Source organism: Aptenodytes forsteri, unplaced genomic scaffold (assembly GCF_000699145.1).
Source record: "Aptenodytes forsteri isolate BGI_AS27 unplaced genomic scaffold, ASM69914v1 Scaffold174, whole genome shotgun sequence".
Classification (NCBI taxonomy): domain Eukaryota; kingdom Metazoa; phylum Chordata; class Aves; order Sphenisciformes; family Spheniscidae; genus Aptenodytes; species Aptenodytes forsteri.
In genome coordinates, this window is record NW_008794603.1 from 2872226 (window position 1) to 2898724 (window position 26499).

A 26499-nucleotide genomic window follows, 5' to 3' on the forward strand; every position below is an offset into this window, starting at 1 on the left:
GTGTGCCAGTGGGGGAGTTTTTGGCTGTTTGGCCATGGGCTGTGGGTCCACTGCAGACTGCACCTGGAACCAGCTATCTAACTCCTCTGCCTCCCTGATGTTACGCAGCCTTCTCACTGCCTCCTGCAGCTCAGGCACCTCCTGCAGGAGGTCCTCCACCTGGGCACACCTTTTGCAGGCAGGTCTGCTGCCTGTCCCTGCCCCAGGAGAAAGGTCTAGGCACTTCCTACAGTCTGAGGTCTGTACTGCAGCCTCTCCCTTCAGCAGCTTCGTCTGGGTGGAGGCATGGGCCATCACTGGGGTAGGTGGTGCAGATCCCCCAGCCAGAGCCGTGACCTTTGTTCTCAGACAAGTAATTTCCTGTTATATCATTTCTGTTAGGGTCTCAGTAAAAGGACTGGAATTTCTTCCAGTCATCTTCAAGCCTTGTGGGTTGGTTATAGTACTGATGGACTGTCTGCAGCTCTTGCTTCTCTGAGAAACATCTATACACCCAATGTGAAGGTAAGAAAATAAGCATTCATGTACAATCAGTGCTTCATCTGTCACTGTTGCTGTAACTCTGTTGATGAATGCTGAAATTAATGTGAAGAAAAAAAGCCGCCACTATGCATCTGTAATTGAACTCCTTTATAACAAGTCTTCATGTACTTTTTTAAGCTGTTGCTAAAGTCCAGTTCAGTTTTCCTTGATAGTTTTGATGGAAAGAAGGGTTTTGCCCTGATTCTGATGTAACCACGCTCTGTAGCATAGATGTGTGTGGATACATTTTCAGGGGGTCAGATGTACCACCTGATTTGCTGGGCAGAGTTCAGCCATATTTTCTTGTATAGGGAAATATCAAGGGAATTGTAAAAGGGGATACTGTGAGAGTGAAAGGATGTAAAATGCCAGAACTTTGCACTATTATTTGAATCCCTGGATTATGGATAGGGAAATCCAAGTTGACAAGTTGCAATTCTAGCCAACTGCTAAGCCTTTTGATTGGAAATTTGCGTGCACGTGCACACACACGCACACACGCATGCTCTTACAGTTTTTTTGAGATTGCTTTTTATGCAATCTGATTCTCTATTAATGGAGTCAGTTACATAAATCTGCAGAGTAGTAGCAAGTCACACCTTCAGAAATCTTACTGTTACCACAGATGAAATTGTGGTGAGAGCAGTGAGTTTCAGGGGAGAGGTGAGTCTTGTATTAGGAGTACATAGTTCAGTAATACAATAATTTATTTGCTAACAGATGATGTTAAACTTTCATATTGCTAGATATGTGATAAAGTCGATATCTGCCAATAAAATCTACATCAAAATTAGGGAGCAACATATAAGTACCTGAATCAAGATGTTAAAGTCTCTTAATAAATTCAGACAAATCTGAGGAGAAAATTGTTTTGTTTAAATTAAATTTTAGGTGAGTCGGCTGCTGATCTTGGCAGGAGCAAATGTGAATTACAGGACTGAAGTACTAAATAATGCTCCAGTGCTGTGTGTTCAGTCGCACCTTGGACATGAAGAAGTGGTCACTCTTTTACTAGAATTTGGAGCTGCTATTGATGGAACTTCAGAAAATGGGATGACAGCACTTAGTTACGCAGCCGCTGCAGGTCACATGAACATAGTTTCACTGCTGTGCAAAAAAGGTGCAAAGGTAAGCTGATACACAGACTGCAATGTTTGCAACCAAAAACAATAATGCAAAGGCTTAAGAAAACTGTTATTGATTACATAATTATATAATTAACACACATAGACTTGGGGATGAGGAGTCCAGATCATCTACATAGACTTCCATGAAGCATTTTCTGCCACTGTTCACAACCAACTGGGCCCATCTGTTTAGCCAGTTTTGGGTCCACCTCACTGCGCACTTACGTAACCTGTACTTCATCAGCTTGTCCATGACAATGTTATGGGAGACAGTGTCAGAAGCCTTACTAAAGTCGAGGTAGACACCATCCACAGCTCTCCCCGCATCCAGCAAGCCAGTCACCTCATCGTAGAAAGCTGTCAGGTTGGTTAAGCATGATTTCCCCTTTGTAAACCCATGCTGACTACTCTGATCACCTTCTTGTCCTTCATGTGTTTGGAAATGGTTTCCAGAATTAGTTTCTCCATCACCTTCCCAGCAACTAAGGTGAGGCTGTTTGGCCTTTAATTCCCCAGCTCTTCCTTCTTGCTCTTCTTGAAGATAAGAGTGACATTTGCTGTCTTGCAGTGTTAAGGAGTTTCTCCTCTCTATGGCCTTTCACTAGTCTTTTTAACTTTGAACATTTTTTTTTTCCCAATGCAGGCTGACTGTGTAGACAAGAAAGGCCAGTGTGCTTTGGTCCATAGTGCATTGAGAGGGCATTGTGATATCCTTGAATACTTGCTCAATGTTGTTTGGATAACTCCTTCTCAAGAACAAAATTCACTAACAAAAAGCCATGCACTGCAACAAGCGCTAACAGCAGCTTCCAGTATGGGACACTGCCAGGTAGGTTGATAGTTTAGATATTTCCAAATCTGTTTGAATTTATCAGAATTGTACAACAGTGCTTGCAGCTATTTTTAAAAGAGGTTTGGAAAGCAGAACTATTGAAACTTCTGATACTTAAAGTAGCATGCATTCTTAGTAGCTGTTTTAAATGCTGTAGTTAATTATCCAGTAATATTATTTGCTTCGGGATTTGTTTATATGTAATTTTCTGTCTACTCTTTCCTCATTGTTCTTGGAAGTTGTCCTAAATCTCTAGTGGCAATGATGATACTCTGTATCAGTGATCCATCTTAGTATGTTACTGCTTCAGGTTGAATTTTTTTTTCATAGTATAACAAATTGTATCTTGCACATACTTGCACATGCTTGACTTTTTAACCTGATGCACATGTCAAGTACAGATTTCAGCTTACTTCAGACAGAAATTTGGGGTTGTGCATGTATATGATAAAAGAATTGTTTTCAGCATTACAGTATTATTCAGTAAAAGGAAAACTAAAAGTAAACACAAGAAATACTCAAAATGATTTAGATAATACAAGTATATTTTCTGTACATTGGGAAAATAAATCTTAACCTTGATATAAAAGTAAACAGTAAGTAAAGATACTTGAATAAAGATCACACTAGGCTGATGAAATTTCCTGTGTAAGTGATGTGCCAAAAGTGGAAACTTGAAATCTCTTCAATAAAACCATTTCAGTATTTACTTCTTTTAAATCTATCTTTTTAAATGCTTTAAGATCAAGAATCTGATCTTTAAAGTTGTTTACACGATTCAAACATAGAAATGTCTATGTGCAATTAATTTATTATATGATATATAAGCCATAACTGTCTCACAGTATAAATTTGAGGATTCTGAACTATGATTAATTTGAATTAATGGATAATTCCTTCAGTCTCATAAAAGTTCTTGTTTGCTGTCCACTGCATAAATCAAAGCAGTCAACTCCTGAATATCAGCAAGACAGATCACATTAATCATAAATACCTTACCTGAAAATGTCCATCTTTGTTTTTAGGACAATAAGAAGCTTAATTCTTCTTAGCTAGAAAAAAGTCCTGTGTGTTTCATCAATTTTAAATAAATTATATTCTAGCATTTCGAATTTTAGGATTTTCCATACATTGTATACATCACTTCACATACAGCCTGAAAATATCCATGTACTTTCTCCTCTCCTACCTTTGCTTTTTCCTGTAGTAACCAAAACTTTTGTTAGTGTCATTCTAATCACTTACCTGCTTGCTGCAGACTCAGTGACTGTGTCCCCATTAGAAAATTTGTTTAAAATAGCCAGTAAAAGAGGTTTTAATTTAATAATCTTCCACTTGCAGATGGTTACAAAACAGATTTCCTTAATGAAATAAAAACACAGCAAAACTTAATTTATAACTTGTCTCAAGTTTAAAAATCAGCATTTAATGATGTATGCTTAAACCATTCTGTGAAGAAATTTTGAAAAACAGCTAAGATATAAACAATGTAAAAGTAAAAACACAGGAATCCCTATTTTACAATATGTATGCAAATATTCTCTTTTTTCCCCCCTTCATTTCAGACAATATGGAATTTCCTCGCTGAACTGGGATGCTTTATTTTTATTTTTGGCATTGTTTGTCTTGATTATTCTGGTATATGTAGGTCACACAGGAGCTCATTAAAATAATAATCGTGTAAAAACACCCTGAACCAATTAACAGAAGGGCACTGGGCTTTTTTTTAAACTGCTTTCAATAACGTTCAATGGTCTTCAAGTCATACTAAAAATCATACTGAATTTGCTTTGATGGATTATGAACAATACTAATTTTCTTTGATTCATATGCATTAAGAGAGAAGCACTCTCACTTGTTTTAAATCTTTTACCTGTTGCTATATCTTGCAAGTGACAACTGATGGTTTTTGTGACTCACTACATCTCTGCTAACTGTTTTTGACAGGTGGTTAGTTACATCTTGACAATTGAAAAGGAACATGAAATAGACATCAATGACACTGATGCCTTGTGGGGAGAAACAGGTATTTCCTTTCTCATATTTTCCCTAATTAAAGTAGCTCATTTAAGAAGTAAGAGTTTTCAATTTTGATTTTTTTTAAATTTAATTTTCTGTGATAAAATTCATGGGAAAATACCAGTTTTAATAATAAAATGCAGTATATAAGCATAAGTATAGAGTTTTTAACTTATTAAATCTACTAATCTCATGTATGGAAAAGTTATTTTATAGTAAAAGTACTGTAAATTACTGACTTTCTAATTAAATTGAAAATTGTCTTTGGAAATACAGTGCTTCAAGCTTCAGTGTAGAATTTCATTGGATTATCTGTTTGAGAACTTTTTTTTTAAATCTCATTTGTTTGCAAGAAGTGCTAGGCAATTACCTCACTTGATCTAATTAGGCAGTGGATGAAGAGACATGCCTGTGTATGTATGAGAAGTGCCAGATTTTTTTTTAAAGACAGACTGTAAACTGTGCAGCCTGCAGCTGAAAGTTTTTCCTGTTTTACCATATGAGTAGCATTTCAATTTCATTTAAACAGCTGAGATTGCACAAGCAGGTGGGAAAACAGTCTCTTTCAATGATTGTCAGTAGTCTCTTCACATACTGGAGAAGCAAATGTTCTTTATTCCTGTGCATATACAAAACTCCTGTTGCAAATCCAATGAATTCCAAAAAACATACATCTGTTTCTAAATTAATTTTCCTTTAATATTTTCTTGTCAACATTTTGTATCGAAATTCTTGCTTAATGTATCGGGAATCTTTACTCATTAAGTAAGTGCTTCCTTATGCAGTCCTAACTTGTGATGGAGGTGAAGGTCCCAGTCCAGAGAACTACAAGCAGTTCCCTGTGGCACTTTTGTGCTCTCTGAGATACAGAGTAGTAAGTTTGGGACAAGAAAAACATGTAGAGTGAGTCAAGATAGCCACAGAATTAGCATTACATGAAATATTGCTCTTCAGTTATTGACTGTAAAAAAATTTATGTGGAAAGAATGCTAATTTGTATGCTGCTGGAATCTTCACAGTTTTGCATGTGTGAGTGAACTTATATTTGTATTGTACTGCATGGTTCTTTGCTGTCTATTTTGTAAATGGGATCATGATACGGAACTGGATAGTGATCACACTTAGAAGTATGAGGCAGATGGAGTGAGGAGCAGTGCGTTTTGTGAGTGCCTGTTTTAAAAAGGGAAAATCTTTCGCACCTTGAAACAGCATAGAACAACCTTAAAGATCGTTCCTTTTCATATAGTAACATGTTCAGGAACAGCTTGTTTCTGTTCATGTATTTGTACTGCTGTTATCTACTTGAATCCTAAGTTGGTTCTGCTCATTGTGGAGGCTGTTTCAATGGCATTTTATATTATGAGTCTTTCAGAGTGAAAGACAGCTAAAGATCATCATTGCCATTCCCATTATTTTATCACATTAATTTAGCTGAAGGCCATGTCTGTATGAAGTACAGGTTCAAGGCAAGTTAAATAGCAAATTAAAGTGGAGCAGATAAAAAAGTCACGTAACACATGAAATGAGAGGATGTAGGGGTGGGATTCTGTTTTCTAAATTTCCTTAGTTTACCCTTTTCAAAGTCCACATTGCTATGTCTTAGTTGGAAAAGATGATCTTAGGTTAAAGACACTTCTGAGACGTTTTTCCAGCCTCATATGTTCTATACAGATTAGCTAATTTGGAGCATTACTTACTGTCTAGTAAAAGTGATAGAAAATAGCATCATTTTGGCTGCTCTCGACTTTTGTGTAGTACCATTAGGCGTATCAAAGGTGATCCTTTTGAGTAGAACAGTTGGAATTCCTGGGCAGGGTTTAGTCCTGATGTTGTGTAAGCTGACTGTAGGAATTGTTTAGTCATCTTATACCTGGATAAGGTATAGGAAGTTATATTGTTGCTGTAATGTTAGTCACACCATGAGCTAAAATGCTGGTACTGACAGAATAAAAAATGTGAAGTCTTTTTGAACAAGATAGGGGTTTTTTGCCTTTAATGTTGTTATCTGTAACAGTTACTTTCCAGTTGTTCAGATCTAAACAGTTGATGTAACTAACATAGTGAAGTGAGTGGAGTGAATGGGTTAGATGTTGTTGTTAAAAAAAAATAATGAATTTACTACTTCCTGCAGTGTTTGTAATTTCATTTATTTTCAGCATCCATTGGAATTTTTAAAAATTCTACTTTATCGTGTTTGAAAATGCTAAAAAATGAATAATAAGAAATTCACAGTTTGACCCACTTCTTATTGGAAAATATATGGTATTAGGATTTAGAAAATGGAGGGGCGAGTCCTTTGCTGATTCTTGCAGAAGTTAGCACATGAATTTATTTTCTAAACAGTGTTAACATTACTGATGATGCTTCAACACAAACAACAAAAAAAAAATTTTAATTTCAAGCTCCATTTAAAACACACAATAAGTTGATGCAAGCCAAATGGAAGAGGGGAAAAAATCATGATGGGGAAAATATTTTATTTTCAAGCTTCAATGAGTGTCACAGTGAAAAGCAAGGAGTATAATAAGCTATAGGAGAAGGTGGCAAGTTGTTTAAATGTATAGCCTTACAGCAACGCTTCAGCGTTATGGTACTGAGTAGAGTCACAAAACGTTAGTGCCAAATGTGTGGAAATTACCTGCTTTCTCATAAGCCGTATATTGTGAACATCGATGTGCAGTAATTTTTGTACCTTATGAATGTCTAAAATAAAGATCATATCAGTGGTTTTATTATTGTGCTATCTGGACACATTTGCTACTATATTGTGTTGGACTGCTCCATCGCCAGTGTGTGTAGGTGTGTGTGCAATTGTGATATTCTGATGTTTTCAGCCAGAGCTGAAAAGGTGTCTTCTGACAGTAGTATCTATCTGTTTAAAAGTTGCAAGGTTACTGTGTTTTAGATAGAGTCAAGAGCACTTGCTCTTGACAAGATACACTGTTCAGTTCAAAAAAGGTTTTTAAGGTGAATTAGAGTGTTGATGTCTCTTGTGTACTGGAAAATGTACGGTAATCCCTTGAAGTCTAGAGCAAGAGTTAACACACAGGAATTAGAACTATTGATTGATAACCTACTGTGTTTTTCACCATGAAAAACAGGGAAAACAATTTTAACTAGTGCAGAATGAAGCTAAATTGTCCAAGACACAGACTTTCTGCAGAGATCTAAATATGGTTTGGTAATACATCACTGCTAGGCTTCAAGTAAAAAGTACTTCCTGAAACTTGAGTTACAGTCCCTTTGTTGAATCCCAGAACTGTTGTCATCTTCACCTTTGGCAAGGGCCCGATGAAAAGAGATGAAGCTTTCTTGTCATGAAAAAAATGATTAATGAAAAAGGAACTAGAACTGCCTCAGGCTGGTGGGTTTATCCAAAATTTTCATAAAGATTCCTTTTAACCTAAAACCTATGCACATGATACAGTTGTTATCTTTGAGACTCATCTTTTTGTTTACCAGAGAATGTCTGTGGCTTATTGACTTAAACTGATTCTGACTAATTCATTTGAGTCTGAAAATAGTAAGGAAAATCTTATGGAGCAGCTGAGTTGAAAAAATTGGGGATTCAGTTACACTCACATAATGTGGATGTGGTAAAACAGCTAAGAGATGATGTTGATGAAAATGCTTTCTTTAGCCCTTACAGCTGCTGCAGGAAGAGGAAAACTGGAAGTCTGCGAATTACTACTTGAACACGGAGCAGTTGTGACGAGAGCTAATAGGAGGGGGATTCCTCCACTTTTCTGTGCAGTACGGCAGGGGCACTGGCAGGTCTGACACATCTTCGCAACTTAAATGGATTCCTTTGGGAAGCGGTCCTTGATTCTTCCCATCTCTAGTCCTGTAATAAATTAGTGTAAATTTTCTAATACACATTTGCATCGACTTCAAGGGGATGTGTTCAGAAGCTCACTTTAAGTTATTTAAAGTAATACAAAGGATTCGAAAGTACATCAGCTGCATGATAACCTTAGTTACAGTATACCTGAAAAATAATACGTAGGGGTTAAAATATTTTATTTCCTAGACCAAGAACAGAGGCAATTTCAGATCCTCTGTACTGCTTCTGTAGTGATGGAGAGAGAACCTTAGAGTCAGGAGCCTTCCTCACGCTGGCCACTCCTGTCAGGAGGAGGCCCTGAATTGCAAACAGTTAAGACTTGAGTTGCACAGGATTTCTCAATGACTGCTATAAAACTTTAGTCCTCTTCTTTAAAAGTTCCTGCTATTATGGCTAAAATTTAAATCTGCCAATGTATTTTTAAATTGCTATTTTCTATTTCAGATTGCTAAACTTCTAGTGGAGCATGGGTCTGATGTGAATTTAAGTGACAAGCAAGGCCGAACTCCACTTATGGTGGCTTCTTGTGAAGGACATTTGAGCACTGTGGAATTTCTGCTTTCTGAAGGTAGAAAATAAATAGTGGTTCAAGGCTGCACAGCTGTTCCAGAGACTGCATCAGTGTGAGTTAGGTAATTTTGCCTATTAAACAGGACATCTTCATAACAAAGTTAATTTTCATTTTACAGGTGCAACTATTTCATCTCTGGACAAAGAAGGACTGACAGCTTTGAGCTGGGCATGTCTAAAAGGCCACAGGGAAGTGGTTCAGTATTTAGTTGAGAAAGGCGCAACAACTGATCAGACAGACAAAAATGGACGAACACCCCTAGACCTGGCAGCTTTTTATGGAGATGCTGATATTGTAAGTAGAACTAAGCATGTATTGAGTTTTCATAATACAAAACAAGGCTTAGGAAAAATATTGCCAACCGAAATAGAAAGGAAATTTGAGGTAGTAGCCAAGATGCTTACACTGCTAGCATCTTGACTGCAGTGCAAGTGTTTACTCAGAAAAGCATTTTCTAGATAAGGTTTTAGTACCGACATAGTTGTGATAAAGTCTAGCGTTATGCCATTATGTTTTACGGCATGCTATTGTACTTCATCGTGAGTGTTTTAAATCTCAATAAAAAGTAGCATTTAAAATTTCTGTGTTGGATGAATGGGAATTTAAAAAAATAAAGGTCTGTGGGACATGAAAGGAAAATATCTTTTTTCAGCCTCTGCAAACCCATTGAGGTTACCTGACAGGGTCCCAGTCAGTTGGGTATCTTAGGGGAACAGAGACCCCAAGTGAAAGATGTAGGAAGAATAATATTGCCAGAATAGATGAAATGCAGAAAGATTTTGCTTCTCCATCATAAGGCAGCATTACTTGTCTTTTACATGTTTTGCATGACAGGGAGAGAACTGTTAGAAATCCTTACGCTTTTCATTTTGTGAAGATGGCACTGAGCACATCTCAGTGTTACTATCCAGTCGTCATGTGGAAATACAAGGCTTGAGGTGGAAATACAAGGCTTGAGGTGTAAATTCAGTTTTTCTCAGTTGGTTCCACAGGCCATTTCAGAAATAGGACAACAACTGAAGTTCCTTTTTCAGTCCTGTACCTTTCTCACATACTACCTTCTTCCTCTGTAATAAATGTTACAATCCAAGAATTTAAGGCATTTTAGGTGAAGTTTTTCTGAATCTGAAATGGACCATGCCTGTAACTGAGATCAAAAGTATACAGTAAGTTTCAAGTCTGTGATTTAGAATCCTCTGTATCTTTAAAATCACAGATTTTTGAAGTGATTGTATATTTTTGTTCTCATGCTTCAAAACTCAGTAATTAAGCACAATTCAGAAGCCTGACCAGATAGGAATGCAATTTCCACAAACTGCATGGAAGGGCATGCTCAAGTCCGCATGCACTATAAACAGATCCAAGAGTTCACCAGGGAACTAGAAAGAATAGCAAATACAGCCTCAAACTTGCTAGCATCTTTATTTATAGAGTTTGCATGTACAACGTCCTGTTTCAAAACAGCAGTTCTTGAATAAAAATGCTGCCATACAGTATAACTTTCTATATAGCACTTTAAGTCCCATTCACCCTTAGTCAGAATTAACTTGAAATTGTAAATAAGCTCTTAGATTCTGTACTGGCTTTAGGTTTCAGAAGTCACATCATGGAGCTATTCCTGCCGCTGCAAGTGTTTCTAGGTAACACTGGGTACCTGAAGAGGGATTTATTTCCTGCTTGAGAATGACGGATATCCAGTCTCCTGTACATACTTTTACTGTAGTTTATTGCATTGGAGTAGTACAGACTGCTAGTTTACCTGATAGACTGGCCACATCAGCGGTTCATATGGCTGAACAACCTGATCTTTCTGCTAGGGCAACAGGCAAAGGTGGAATAATACTAATTAAGAGATCACTCAGCAGGCCAGCAGCTTTGGGTCTTGGAGGCCTGTCAATGGGAAGGATTGTTAATACCTCTTTCCATACTAGATTACTGCCAGTCGCATTTGGGCAAGCAATGATTACATGAAAGAACTATTGCTTACATCAAACCTGCCATCGCTGTTGTTTCCTATATATTGCGCTTTTAATTAGTATTGCTGATGGACAATTACTCTGTTGCTCTGGATGCTTGGTGAATGCTTGGTGGAAGCTGATGGTGTCCGGCATACTTATTTTGCTTTCTTAAACTTTCTTATTTGCCCTTTCTGCATTTTACATTTGCTGCATTTATGTCCAACTGCAACATTAGACTGTTGTAATGAATGGTTAAGAAATTAATAAAATTACAAATGTGTGTTTCTTCATATAGAGCAAGAAGTGGTACCTCAGCACCATAACTTGTATTTACACTGTTAACTAGAATGTTTTAAGTATCTCGCATTACACGATAGTAGTCTGTGTATTTTGTGTTTATCGTATTGCATTATTATAGCGTTGTGTCCTATACTAGGAGCATATTCTGGTACTGCACTTCATGCTTGTCATTGTAGTGTTGCGGTGTACTTGAAGCTGAAACTACAGGGCCTACGCTGCTACTCTGTTTTCATCTGAGCTTACTGCCCTTATGCTTGAGTTGCTGTGTCTGCATATTGGCATGCAGAACATGAACAAAGGAGGGAACAAGCATAATGTGTTGGTCTTAGTGTTTTTCTGACACAGGTACTTCCAGGAATTTGGGGGTGGTGGTTTTTGGTTTTGTTTTTTTTTTAATTCCTTAACTGCAGCTCTTCGGTGCAGTTTGATAGTATTCCCATGCTGTGTTTTTTCAGTAGATTCAGTTCAATGGATTTAAAATGGCTTTAGCATACTCTGGAGTGTATACTTGGTATACTTCAAGGAAGATTAGGTGGTAGTTTAAATATTTCACTGGTCTGCCGCTCCTACCAAAAATAATGTTACAAGGCTTGTCTTGTTTCTCTTCACAGGTGCAGTATTTGGTAGAGAAAGGAGCAATGATTGAGCACGTTGACCACAGTGGCATGCGGCCACTGGACAGAGCTATTGGATGTCGTAATACGTCAGTAGTGGTTATGCTACTGAGAAAAGGAGCTAAGCTAGGTTAGTAAAACTATCCTATACTCAAGAGAAACAACTGAATATCTGCTCTACTAGAATTACTGTCATTTCTGTAAAGTAGATTTAAAAAAATAAATCTTGAAATACACACTAGATTTTTGCAGGTTGTATGGTTTGCAGATGCCCACTTAAGAGAAATCAATCTTTATTTTAAAGGCAGACACTCAAGACTCGCTTCAGAAGTGAGGAAATGCAAGTAATTTTATTCTATTCTTTTCTTTCATATATGTTGATGAGGAGGTCTGGAGGAGTCAGTCTTTACGTGGTTACTCTTTCATGATACACTTAAACAAGAAAATTATGATTACGCTATTAGTGATACTTAATTCTGACACTATGAATGACTTAGATTAAGAAGTTTTACATTTAAATAACATTCTTTCAATAAATTATAGAATCATAAATTTTTGCAAACGGTGGGCAAAAAATATACGTCCAAATCATGTATTATCAGTAGGCAAGTAGATGGTGCAGCTGTGTGATAATTATTGAATCTGTAGTACCTTTAAATCATCATTTATTATTATTTGGGTACTAAGTATGATCAAATACAGATCCTTACTTAGGCCTGAATTTTACCATGACTTTCATACTGTCCTATACTGGCTTTAGACCAGGGGTAAAATGAATCAGATCATTTAATATCTGGCTGCTATCTGTGTGGGGCGGCAGGGGGCAGGTATGGATATATACATATTTTAAATATATGTGCACACACTAATAATGATAATAATAATAGTTCCATGCAGGTGGAATATCTACTGAAGTACGATTAGGCTTTCTAGTGCGACTAGATATCAGAAACACACTTTCTTCCCTTTTGTCAGAGATCCTTAAAATTTAACTTGCAGGAAATGCAGCATGGGCAATGGCCACCTCAAAACCCGATATTCTCCTTATTCTGCTGCAGAAACTGATGGAAGAAGGAAATATACTGTACAAAGTAGGTAGATTTTTATTTTTTCTGATAGCAGAACATCATAATTGGACTTCTGTCTGAAGGTAGATTAAGTTCTTTATACCTCCTTTTCTGTTCAAAGATGATGTGTACTTGTATATCCTCTCATGTTGGGAATGAGACCGAGAAATCCTGAGAACCCTGGGAAAGAATCATTGAAAACTCCCATGTAAAATAAATAAATATTAAGTACGTTTTCTTTCTGTTGAGCAAGTCTCTCTGTGAACATTTGTAGCAGTCAGTTACTTCTTAAGAGCAACTGTAAGGTGCTTGTTTGACAGTTAGGCATAGCCTTTCCTTCAGGATAATGTTCTTTTGTGTGCTATTTAAATATATAATGAGGAAAGTGACAGCTCTTTTGATACATTCTTTTTACTGGTGGTGATATGTTGCTCAGAAGAGAGACTGGACTTATTTTTGTAAACTGTGTGATACTCCTGTGTTATTTCACTAGTGCAACACAGTGCTGAACGGCTTATAGAAGCATCATTCGAAGTCTGTTCTAGCTGCAAGACTTTTAATTTGTAGGGTTTTTTTTATAAGGCCCCTCAAATATCTGCCACCTTATCTCTGATCTTTGTTCTGTATCAAATGGCTTTGCATAGTACAGAAGAGAGACCCTTGAGACTTTGCCGTCATGAATGAGGGTGGACCTGCTTAGATTCTCCCAAATTCTGTACAGGAGTCTTACGAATACATCTGGATGATTTATCAAGTTTATTGATCCTGAAGTGGGTTTAGAGCTTTATATCCAAGCAGGTACCTTTAAGCATGGGACATCTTTCAACCTAAAGGATAACAGATTTTATGCTACAAAGGCAGTTCTGTCATCCCTGGGAATCCTCTCCTATGTCACACTTCTCTAGTGGTGTGTTGAATGCGACTCATTGGTTGTTCAGGGAGAAGGTGCCACCGCATCGCTGGCACCAATTCATTTTCTTCAGTTTCTCCTCAGGTTGCTCCAGAGGTTGAACACTGCCTAGACTCTGAGACCACAGAGTAACACAGCAGGACTTGGTACTAATATATTTTACAATTTGTTACGAGAGGTTGAATTCCCTGCTGATATCTATTTTCAGAGTGCTTACTTTTATTATAGTAATTTGAATGACTTGCTAGAGCTGTGGTATGTCATTTAGCTTGTTAAACTTTTTCCAATATACTTTGATTTATTTATTTGCCAAAGTGTTTTAAATGGATCATTATTTTGCAGAGTAACACGTATTTGAGTGTGCTCACAGTATGCAATAACTACTTTTCAGCTCCCCAGCCAAATAAAATAAGATAAACCTTAAATACTTTCCTTGCCAGTTTCAACAGTAAATTTTGACCTACTTTGAGTGTTAAGATGAATTAAATAATAAAAAACACCCAATGTTTATGAAAAGAAATTAACTTGTAGTATCCATAAAGAGAAAAATTTCTTCATCTGTCAAATAAAAGATTTGCTTTTCTTCTCATACTAGGAGGATTTCAATGTCTTTAGCAAAACTGTCTCAAATCTTCAGTTCATTATGGAGATGTTCTCCAAGCGTCTCTTGGAGAGTCTGAATATTTCCAATGCAAGGGTGGATCTTTCAGGTAGTCCTGAAGGACAGGTTAGCTCTCTTATTCAACCTCTGTTAAGCAGTAGGAGAGTGACCTTTTACTACTTCAAATCCATACACTCAGTCACCCAGCTAATCATGGCTGAGACACCTATGTGAATCTGGCAGTAGCTGGACTGCATGTTTGAATGCTGCATCATCAGATATTTGACTGCTCTGTTTAAAAAAAATAGAGAAATAATGAATTGTATCATACATGAAGAATTGTACATACGTGAATTTCTCTGGTACAAGTAGTATGTATTAATGCAAATATCCTGGTGAAATACCGTTAAAGGTATGAGTTTAGAAACAAACACAAACTCTAGTTAACACGCAAGTTCTCTCATTGTGTCTGTGTGTAATTCATACTGTATATATTTATTTTTTAAAAAAAACTGGCTCTGTGTTTTCTATTTGAAGAGCACCTGTTGGTAGGTGTCAAATATAAATGTGCTTTTTTGCAACAGTATTGCAATATTAAGAGTTTGTGAAAAGCCTCTTGTTCCCTAAATTTGTAGAAAGGTAAGATGAAGGAAGCAGCACAGCGCTATCAGTATGCCTTGAGGAAGTTTCCAAGGGAAGGATTTGGAGAAGAAATGAAAGCATTCAATGAGCTGAGAGTTTCATTATACCTAAATTTATCACGATGTCGCCGAAAAACAAATGTAAGCTCGTGCTGTTAATCTGTTGCCTCTCTGGCATTGGGAATCTTAGACTTCTATTCTGCTGCATTACTGAGTTTGTACTTGGATGTTTATTTTTGCTATTTTAGAATCCTTTTCATTGTATACTGATACTGGGCTTTGTTGTGCCAACAAATGGGGACAGCTCATAAGATGAGGGCATGTTGCAGTGGGGGATCTATTACAGCTGTTCTTATGTAATAGAGTTATTTTGGAATGATGAACTGCTGGATGGTTTTGGTACTTTTAAAAGACTAAGTGGAAAATGCCGCCGCCACCACCACTACCCTTTGTTATCATACAGCATAACCTACTACTATGGCTGTATAGTATGTGCTGGTTGTTTCTTTGTACCTTCACCAGCGCATCAGATGGCTGCTAAGAACCTGAATGACCATCAGAGCAAAAACTTCTGATTTTCTGAATATACCTTACACTGTTCCTTCTTTTCAGACGGTAACTTCTTAATTCCCTAGGCATCCAAGTTGTTTTTGGCATCTGCTCCCTTTTGAAGAATTTCTAAACATAGGTGTCCAGGACTTTACATAGGCAGTTCTGCTGCTGCTTTGCACAACAGTACTAATCGTTTCCTTTCTGTGCTAGAACTACCTCTCCTGATGCCTTCCTAGATGAGATTGGCTTTTTCAGTTGCATCAAACTAACAGCAGAAAGTGGCTCTGTGACCAACTAGTGCATGTGTGTGTGTTTCTTATCATATCCCACTGATAAACTCTCATTTACATTTTGCTAATCCTGAAGTGCATCACCTTACATCTAAAGCTCAAGTTCATCACATCATTGCTCTGCTCTTGCGTGATATCTCAGGACGTTTTTTGGGGTGTTAATACTTTCCAACCTCCTGTATCATCATGCTCAATAGAATTCAGTATCATGGACACCCTGTGCTGTGCATGTGCATGGCTGTTATATAAATTAGACTTGCTCCTGCCTTCGTCTTCCCCATAGCTGTCCTTGCCCCCATTTAAATCCTGCTTTGTTAATTCCAGTCTTTGGTTTAACCAACAATTTACTAAACTCTTATTCTGTGTTCTTGTTAAATGAAGACCAAATACATTACATCTAGTATAATTCTTCTCTAAAAATTTCACATACCTTGTCAAAGAAAGCTCTGGACTAGTCCAACCCCTTTCCTGATTTTTCTTGTTTTTCTCTAAATTCCTAGGTCTTTAACTGGCCTTTTTTCAAAACACATTCTAAAGCCTTGCTATCTGAGGTGGTCATGTATCCTGCTAAGCATGCAGTCTCTTCTAGCATTTTAACATCTTTGGATTGAAAATAACCATATCTTACCTATATTAACATTGCTTTTTAGCTATGTTGGAGTCAGTTTCCCTTAGACATGAGAGACAAGGTTAGCAAGATGAGGTCTGTTCTCAGTCTTTCAGAAAATACCTGCTCTTGCTAACTGATAAAGGTGACTTTCTATACTGCATAAGCTACCTGCACTTTTGAAGCAGTACCATGAATAAGGAGCATGCAGCTTTCTTTTATTGTCAATGTATAATGAGTACATTTGTTTAAATTATTAGGACTTTGGTATGGCTGAAGAGTTTGCTACCAAAGCATTGGATCTGAAACCGAAGTCTTATGAAGCCTATTATGCTAGAGCAAGAGCCAAGAGGAACAGCAGGTACTGTTTGATTCTGTGCATCTGTCTGCACCGATTTTTTTTTTTTTTAACTTCCTAACACTTTCAATAACTGTTTTTCTTTTCCACTAGTTGTATTTGGAACTTGCAAAGAAAAAGTTACTTTCCTTGTGCACTTTCCGTCTGTGTTAGGTGTCTGTATCAGTTAAAGCCAACCAAACCCAAAAAGCAATATTGAGTACTCATTTAGGTAATTATTAGGCAGTCCAGAAAGTAACAAAGTGATATGAAGGGGGATTATTTTAAGTGTAAGAGTGAATGGGAGTGCTACTCCATGTGGCTCAGCAGAATGTCGTCAGCAGTGTGCCACCGAACTCCAGCGCTGCATTATTTATTACCAAGAATAACTGGGTGCCTTTATAGGACAGGATATGTTGAATCATGAGCAGTTCAAGATAAAAACAAGGGGAGAGAGAAGGAACCATCTCTTTAAGCTGGAAAAATACCAAACTATAGTGGTATAGTTGAAGTATAGGGAGAGGTGCCTTTTTGATTCATTGTGTCTTTTCTAAGCAGAACAAATGGTCATGAAGCAGAGTTCAGCAAGTTACCTACTCTGAAGATAACAGTAAAGGGCTTATGAGACAAAAGCTTCAGTTCCTAGTGTTATCAGCAGACTTCTGCTGCCTTCCTGAAAAAGCTGTTATGATACAAGGGGAAGGGTTTAGGGCTGGGTCTGTGCTTTCACCATAGGAAAGAATTTCCTGGTTTGGAGAACATCCAATTCTTATATTGTCACCACCTGCAGCAGGAGATGACAAATCAGAGTATTTCTTTGAAAGTGGTGGGGGTGGATTAGTAGTAGGCAATGCTGAGACTCAGATTAGCCCCAGGTTTTTAGTAAGTTTACTTTTTCCCCTCCCCCCCAAACAGAAAACTGCTTGCTGCTCTTGCTGACTTACGTGAAGCCACACAGCTGTGTCCTAGCAATCAAGAGATAAAACGTCTCCTGGCTCGAGTAGAAGAGGAATGCAAACAGTTCCAGAGAACACAGCAGCAGAAGCATCAGTCTCCACAGCTACTACAGCAAATTAACAACTCTGATAATGAGGAGGAGGGCATTATACAAGGTGTGAATGGTAATTTTAATCTTCAAGACAGGGAGGAAGAACTGCCTTGCTCTGATGAATCTGTTTCCTCTCCACAAAGGCTGCAACGTTCCTTAGCTGCTTCATCATACAGCAGGACCCTTCAAGAAAATGTTCAGCAGAAAGCTAGATCTGTGTCCCCTCAAAGCAGAACAGGCAATAAATATCTGAGAGAGCCAGGCTTGATCGTGCAGCCAACAAAGCAGGCACAGATTGTAAAAACTAATCAGCACCTGAGCTCCATCCAGCCTGGATCAAAAATGGGAAGCAGTCAATGTAATACAAAGACACAATCATCTTTTCAGCATCTTCCCCAAAGTCCCTTGCCAGTCCGGCACTCTAAAATTCAGCATTTGGATGGGACAAGCACGTTATCATCTGGAAGTGTTTCCCCAGGTCCTAGTTCTGAACTGCACAATGAGAAGATTATGTCCAGCCAGTGTTCCCATCCACAGCATAGTGAGAATCTCTCTTCTCATTCTTTTGCAAGTAAGTCTAAAACCACTGACAGGTTAACAGCCCCTACTCAAATGAATTTCAGTGAAGCAAGGCAGCAAAGTCCTGTAACCACTGGTGTCTCTTCTAGTTCTCCATCCAGTAGTATGATTCTTGCCAGCTCAACCAGCAGCTTAACTTCAGCCAGTAGTTTTTCAGATAGTATTAAGGGGCTAGGCCCAGATGTTCGACTCAAGGAGAATAACGTTAATCCAGTTCAGGGTACTGTTGCTGAACACAGACCTCGCAATACCCCATTTATGGGAATCATGGATAAGACTGCAAGGTTTCAGCAGCAAAATACTCAATCCAGTCGCACTTGGCACTCTCAGGCATCGGATGGATTATCAAATGTTGCTTCTGGGGGCATTCAGTCCTCAAGTTTTGAGCAGTTCTCAGTCAAACACTACCAAACTAAAATTTCCTCTACTGGTGCTGCCCCAGGAGATAGCAACCAGAATGGTACGCAAGCTAAAGAACGGGAGGAGCTGAAGTGCCAAATACCTGCCCAGTGTCAAGACACCAGAGCACCTAAACAAGCTTTGCGTTTATACCCAGATGCTGTATCAAAACAGCAGTCTCACATCAGTAAGGAAGGCCATCTAAGTCATGTCACATCTACAAAACCAAAGCGATCATTCATTGAATCAAATGTATAAATATTATTTTGTATATTTACAGGGTTGTAAAACTTAGCTCGTAACATCATAGGGTATTACTTCTATACAAAATACTGATTGGCTGGTCACTTGCAAGTTTGAGTAAGCTGTCCATGTTGGCCAGTACTTCATGGGATACAACCACTTTAAACTGTTCCTACCATCACAGGACAGTTACAGTAACTGGAATAGCAAATTTGTGTAGAAAGAGTCAATTACAATCATCAATCCACCGAACTAGGACCTCACGCAGAGAAATCCCTCCCATTACCTTTTATGATTAAATAAGACTTTCCTTTTACATAGGGCTTTAATCTTGGCTTTTGGTTATATTACATCTCATCACTTACTTACTTACTTACATAATGATCATGCCTCTATAATGCTTAAGAACTTACTTCTCAAAACAGTGTTAAGAAAGATACCTGCTGGATAATACTCAGATCTGTATATGTATGGGGTTTTTTTTTAAATCAAAGTATTTTATCACTTTTCTAGTGGGATCTAATCTGGGTTGCATGATGTACATTTAGGAAGCATAAATAATTTGTGTATGAGTAAACTATAAGCAGCCATGTTTTGACATGTAAATATAACTATTTTTAGTAACTAGAAGAAATCAAGTAGAATAAACAGTGACATTTGCATGTGTATTGAAAGGCTTTGACCATATTGGTTACTGCACTGAAGAACACAATATTATGGCATATTAACAATAATCGCACTTTATATAGTTTATCTAATCACCTTTGGGTGCTATCTGAAAGCAAAATGATTTATTGTTTATTCGTGAAAAAGGTACAGCAATGAAATGTTTAGTAAGTGTTTTTATGGGAAACCCAAGAAATGGATGGAGTGAAGATGAAAGTTTGAGGAAAAGTGTATGTGCAGTTGCATGACAGGATGAAGTTGTGAAGTTTTTCAGAGGAAATAAGGTTTTATATTGGCAAGAATGTTCTGAAAATAAGTAGATTTAGTGATGTTCATATGAGTGCAATGAGGTTGGAGTGGTCAACTTTACATAGTCACTTTTCATGTCTTGTTTATATACAGTGTTTTATGTACATTGTAAGCATCCGTACCCATTTTTACAAATGCTTTTTGAGTTTGCATCATTATGCTTTAGCTTATTTATTGTTTACCGTTTCTTTGGTATTTTGTACAAGTCCTATATTAGTCTTGTCCTGTAGTTCTATTTTTGCACAGCTACTGTATTTTTTCCATACAAAATAAAGATTATTAATATACCTGTGGGATGAGATGCAGTCAGTGATGGTTACAGGAGAAACTCTCCCAACTTTTCCAACTACATCTCCAGTAATAGGAAACAGGGAAAGACACTTTTTTTTTTTAAATTAGAGAAAGAAATACGGATTATATACTTTGCTATTTCTTATCTTCTGAAAGACTAACTTGGCAAAATCAAGACTCAAAACTCATAAATGTAGTGAAAATTTTAAGAAAACTTTATTTGAAAAACTGTGAATCTGAATACTTCATTTCTTAAACAGAAATACCGCAAAGTAAAATTGCCAAAGCTTAAAAGTTTTTCAGTAATTTTCTGAGAGCTTCCAACAGTGAAGATTTTCTTTCTAACAAACATTTAAATGACAGCCACAGATTAGAACAGAAACACAATTTTTTCTTTCTAATTGTTTCCGATACAATTATTTCCTTTAGCTACATACAATTTCATTTCAGTTAATTTTAATAAACAACTTCAAAACTAAGTGGTTTAACTGTATTTCTGCTGAATCTCTAGCCAGCGACTGATAGCCATTTTTAGTGTCCTATTTGGTGTAAGCATAAGAGAGTGGAGAGGAAGATTTGTCATGGGACTAGATTGTCTTTTATTTCTGATCCAGTTTTCCATTGCCTCCTTTTCATAGGAATAGCCATCTGCAAAGAAACGATTATCAAAAGCTTTTATTACAGATGCTTGGGCACTGTTACACTGTAAAGATATTAGCTACTGAAATTTAAAAGGGATGTAAGGGAATCAGTATTTCCAAACAGGAAAATTGAGATCCAGAAAAATTACATGGTCTGTGAAAGCTTTACCATAAACATACTTGTTACAAATTACATACTGTAATATATTTAACTAAAACTTTATACAGCAGTATCAAGATTAAAATTTGGTTCAACTTTGTCAAGTACAGTGTAATTTAAAAACTAACTAGTACAAGCTATTTTAGAAAGTACTGCATGTTTATCAGTCAGTTACAGCTGCATCAGTTCACTGACAATGTTAAAGCAGCATATTGTTTGAAAAGTTCTTGCAGCTGTGTCTGAGGCCTTCCCCTCAAAGAGCCAGGTATGGCAGTAAGCATGGGGTGGGTACAACACAGGAGACACAAAGTTTAGCTCTCTTTAGAAAAGGCTCCAGTTGTACACAGATGTTTTGCTGCTGTAGTTATTTCGGTTGGCTTGGAATTTTGCCTCACACATCTGTTAGCAGCAGAGGCATGCCAGCAATAGACATTTGCAAAACTAGCCCTTTCCCATCCAAGGGATTGTCTCTGATGAAGTCACGGGATTAAGCCATGTTCGTGCATGAACTTGTGACTAAGGTACACAAGTGATAAACAGGACCAAATTACATAAAATCTTCCTGTGTCCTTATTTGTGGTTAAGGAATTATTTACAGTACAGATGTGATTCCTTTTTACAGCCTTGTAATGAACTTTGTCTAAGTAAGAAAGAAACACTGAAACAGTGAGGTGACTAGCCAGGCAATTGCAACTGACAATCGGCATTTCTAACACCAGTGCTTACTCTGTTCTTTTTAAAGGAATTTTTTTTTAAGAAAAGCAGATGATGCTTATCAAGTTGCCTGCACCTACAGTTGCTTAGCTCTGTTTAGAACTAAACAAATCACTCTAAAGACACTATACTAGACATTGTCAAGCCTCACCAAGCATTTGCAAGTAATATTCCTCCCCCCCCACACACACACACACACTTACTTACAAAAAAATATATCACAATGTTTGTAGTTGCTAGTTAAGGACAATGGGAGAGTAAAGATAAAAGGTACTGAACCATTACTGTACATGAAAGACAGTTGGGAATAAAACCAGAATTTCACATTTAAAAAAAAAAAAAAAAAAAAAGGGGGGGGGGGAGATGGTGTTAAAGTTACTGCACACCACCTTTGGTTAAAACTATTAGATTTTAATCACAATTTAAAAAAAAAAAAAAAAGTGCTGGGGGGAGAGAACTCCCCACCAAAAAAAAACGAGGGGAGGGAAAAAAAAACCCAAAAATCAAAGCTGTGCTTTACCAAAATACATAAATGGCATATTGGTGTTAAAGTTACTGCACACCTTTGGTTAATAAAACTATTAGATTTTAATCACAATTTAAACAAACATTTCTATTTAGCTGGATCTAAAGTTCTTGAGTAACTTTTTAAAAATAATTTTCACTTCAGGAATCCTTTATAGTGAAAAACAAAAAAAAAGGGGGGGCAATGAAAGCTGAATGTGAATATAAACAGTTCAGGCTAGTTTCATATTTCTGTCTCTGACTGCAAAGCAATAAAATACATTATGCACATGTTAACTAAGACTTCTTTTCAGTTTGAATGATCCATAACATGAAGTAAAAGCTCGTTAACATCCAGTGACTAACACAACTAAAGACTGCTACTGTGCAGTGCTCAGCAATGAACACTGTTGGCACTCAGCTGGCTGACCAAGCCCTGAGTTGGGCATGCAGGCACTTAGCCCTTGACACCCGTCTCGTTTCAGGACTTCAGCTCTTCCAGTCAGTACCGAAACAAGCTGTTACTTAAAGAACAGAAATAGAGGAATAAATCGCACCCTCTGCCTCCCTGCCCTCCCAGCCAAGTATGAGCACAAACACCCAGGAACATCTCTGATGAAATACAAACCTGTGTCCTCCACCCCTCCTCTAACACAGGGCTACACTCCATTTCCTTCCCCTTTATTGAACATGAGCCACTTACTTAACATAGAAAAAATCTTATGTAGGCTGGTCACTTGAGTAAAAGAAATATGCAGTTTGGCATTCTACCTTCTTTTTATTTTTCCTTAAATTCTATATAGCACAGAGGCATAAAAGTCTTACTTAACTCTTATTTAGCTTACTGAACTAAACAAAATATCCAGCTCACTTCAGTTAACTTTCTAATCTCAGAAATATCTAAATTCTTCCAATTTGACTCTGCAAAATTGCCCACATCTTCAAGTCAGCTGTGTTTATACTACAGGAACTTCAGTTCTGTAGTGCTGGGCAGTGAAGTAGCTACTTAGTGAATATAGATGTTTCCAAACACAAAACTATACTTTCCTTCACCTGTCTTGCCACAAACCAACCTTTCTCCTGCTGCAATCGCTAACATTTCTGTTACTATTCATCAACTTCTATAAAAATAAAGCAGTGTGAGGAACTCCCAGATATGCCCACCCTGTGTTCTGAAAAGCAGAGTAATCCCTATGTCAGGACAGCAGTGTAATACACAAATATTGAATGGCACACAGCCAATATTTATTAGATATTAAATACTATAAATTGATCACACACTGTGAACATTTAAAAGGTCAACAGTTTCTCTTATAAATGCCTATTTGATTTTGTAATATACGTGTGAATCATGACTGGTGGCAATTTTCAGCTTTTCAACAAAACTATCCTGCTCTAAAACTGTATCCTTATTTCAAAGTTATATTAAAAAAAAGGATATGCAAGGCTGTCCTCCTACTGCTATTGTTTAGAAGCTCAAGCCCTGTTAAGTGCAGTGCTTACCACTCCAGCAGTTAGCACGTTTTCATATTTTGAACATTTTAATTCTCAGAAGTCTGGCCTGATACCTCAAAACTGTATGAAGTTAGTCACTGTTTACAGAGCATCAGAAAAGTATACTGGTCTTTTGATGATCATATGCCCCCCCTCCCTGCCCCCAAGATTAGAACTATAAAACACTAGTTCTTCATAAATGTTTTAACTACGTAACACCTGTTCCTTGCATATCTCAGTTCCAAGGTCTTGTTGAATTTAAATGAATCTCATTCTGTACAAACTTTTAAGTAAGTGCCATATATATGGTGTGCTAAGAGTAGTAATGAGCTTGTTTTTTGGGTTCCCCCCCCCCCCGTGTGCACAATTCCATTTTGCATTCACTGAGACAACTCTGTAATTAAGCTTGTAATTATATTTGCAAAGGCACATAAAGGAAGGAACATTTAAAAAAAAAAAATCTATACAGCCTCATCAGCAGAGCTGACACTAAGCGAATTGCTTGATACAGTATTTTTCTCCGTATCAGAGATGTAATTTGGCAAATTGAATATTTACCACAGTTCTATTTTGTTGCAACAGCTATTTAGAATAGTTTATCTTTCTACAACTGATAAGATATGCCCATTTTTGTGTGTTCCCACACCTATCTTTCTTTACCCTCAAGTCATTCATTTTAGTCAACGTCACTTAAAGACATACCTGCTGCAATGACAGGATCCTTCATAAGCTCCCTTGTTATAGGACATAAGAACTCATCAGGGATAGTAACAGAAACAGAGATCATTTTCATCCTCAGTTCTTCAATTTTCTGGAGGACTTTACTGCGCAGGCCTAAAGAGTCTGAAAAGTTATTCATACATGAAGTGGACAACACAGACATGTAAGGCAAAGAGGTTAGGTCTTGCATTAATTAGCAGTTGTGTTACAGGAGACACAGTTCCATCTCACCACCCCCACCTAATACAGAAAAATCTGCAGACACACCTGGCCACCACTACAAACAGCTCAGCTACAGCATGTAACTCCTGTTGGTTAACAATAACTTTGTGGAGTAATGAAAACAAACAGTAAAACAAATGCAAGTGCAACATTGCTGCAAAGACATGGCTACCTGGCAGAACAGCATTTTAGTTCATGCATAATAGAATCGCATACACTGCTGCATGTGCAAAGCTAACTGTAGAAAAAACTGAGACAGAGTGGAAGATAGCAGTGTTTCTCCCTTGAAACTGGACTATATCAATAACAGTATGAAGGTATAAAAGTGCACAAGTGCCATCATCACCTCCAAACAGAAGACTACCTACCACCAAAGCACCTGAGTGAGGACTCATCACCCTTGGACCAGGTTTGCCCTGCAATTTGGCATAGGGTCATATTTATGTCACTATTAGGGACATAAGTGCTAAATTTGTCGCAGTTCAGCAGGGAGGCATTCAGATGTTGCTTAATCTCCCAGAAAGTCTAATTCTAGTAAGAATTGGAACACACTGAGCACACTTAACGCAAGGACTCCGCTGTTGGTGTAGCAATACACAAAACAGGAGGAGAAGGATGTGATATTTACTCCAGTTCCAACCCTCTCTGTAACAGCTTAGGGGTTTAGCACTGCCCCAGGCATCAGGCAGTCTGGATTCCAGCGTGCCTTAGGCTGTGCAGCATCAGGTCCACCTTTCTCACTTCCCAAGTATATGCATCAACCACTCTTCTAGTAGAATATTACACCAAGCAGGACAGCAAAATTCACTGACACTGTAGCAGGATCAGGAGACTCCAGTAAGAGGTTCTGGCCCCTGTTCCTTACACTCTTTGCACTGCATAATTGGAGAAAAAACACATAAAGTAGAACCCATTCACTCAAGTGTAAGCTTACTAGCATATATTTAATCTTCTACCTTTGAGCCATGTTTGCACAACACAAATACAATTAGATTCATACAGAGGTTCTGAGACTTTGCATCCAGGCCTTATGAGTTCTTGTGATGCTGTTACTGGAGATCCAGAACCATGTTCCTACTTCAATTCAGGCCACCATTAATATATGCATTCACCTTCACTGTAAGTGGTAACAATGAGTGCCAATTTACAAAATGGAAGCATGCAGCACCAAGAATAAAACCATATGCCAGACGCAGGGGTTCCATTCCTTAGTCTGAGTTACAGTTTGATTGACCCATTTTTAAAAATGGTAAATAAAAAGGAGGACCCTGGGAACTATCGACCAGTCAGCCTCACCTCTGTGCCTGGTAAGAATATGGAACAGATCCTCCTGTAAGCTATGTCAAGGCATATGGATGACAGGGAGGTGATTAGAGAGAGCCAACATGGCTTCACAAAGGGCAAATCACACCTGACTAATCTGGTGGCCTTCTATGACTGTGTTGGTGGATAAGGGAAGAACCACTGATGTCATCTACCTGGACTTCTGTAAGGCCTTTAACACAGTCTGACACAACGTTCTTGTCTCTAAATTATCGATTGGACATAAGGAAAAATTTTTTTTACTGTGACAGGTTTGCCCAGAGAAGTTGTGGATGCCCCATCCCTGGAAGTGTTCAAGGCCAGGTTGGACAGGGTTTTGAGCAACCTGATCTAGTGGAAGGCATCCCTGCCCATGGCAGGAAGGGTTGGAACTAGATGATCTCTAAAGGTCCCT

At 37.8% G+C, this 26499-nt stretch overlaps 2 protein-coding genes across 6 annotated transcripts in view; one reads left to right on the forward strand and one right to left on the reverse strand.

Annotated features, from left to right (window-relative positions):
- Positions 1–20321, forward strand: part of TANC1 (tetratricopeptide repeat, ankyrin repeat and coiled-coil containing 1) — a 63434-nt gene extending 43113 nt beyond the window's left edge. Inside the window, exons 13-24 of the mRNA XM_019470453.1 lie at positions 382–504; positions 1414–1650; positions 2293–2478; positions 4429–4507; positions 8141–8274; positions 8789–8912; positions 9034–9209; positions 11785–11917; positions 12787–12878; positions 15001–15147; positions 16716–16816; positions 17708–20321. Coding sequence (XP_019325998.1) covers positions 382–504; positions 1414–1650; positions 2293–2478; positions 4429–4507; positions 8141–8274; positions 8789–8912; positions 9034–9209; positions 11785–11917; positions 12787–12878; positions 15001–15147; positions 16716–16816; positions 17708–19076 — 2901 coding nt within the window. The 3' untranslated portion in view covers positions 19077–20321. The remainder of the gene's footprint in view (positions 1–381; positions 505–1413; positions 1651–2292; positions 2479–4428; positions 4508–8140; positions 8275–8788; positions 8913–9033; positions 9210–11784; positions 11918–12786; positions 12879–15000; positions 15148–16715; positions 16817–17707) is intronic.
- A 204-nt stretch (positions 20322–20525) lies between these two features.
- Positions 20526–26499, reverse strand: part of WDSUB1 (WD repeat, sterile alpha motif and U-box domain containing 1) — a 29954-nt gene continuing 23980 nt past the window's right edge. For 3 of the 5 annotated variants that reach the window (XM_009273164.2, XM_019470443.1, XM_019470441.1), the window contains 2 exons: positions 24543–24683; positions 20526–20975 (listed from right to left, as the gene is read on the reverse strand). In XM_009273164.2, the coding sequence (XP_009271439.1) occupies positions 20812–20975; positions 24543–24683 (305 nt within the window). In that variant the 3' untranslated portion in view covers positions 20526–20811. The remainder of the gene's footprint in view (positions 20976–24542; positions 24684–26499) is intronic. The other 2 variants (XM_019470442.1, XM_009273163.2) reach the window with 2 other exon arrangements.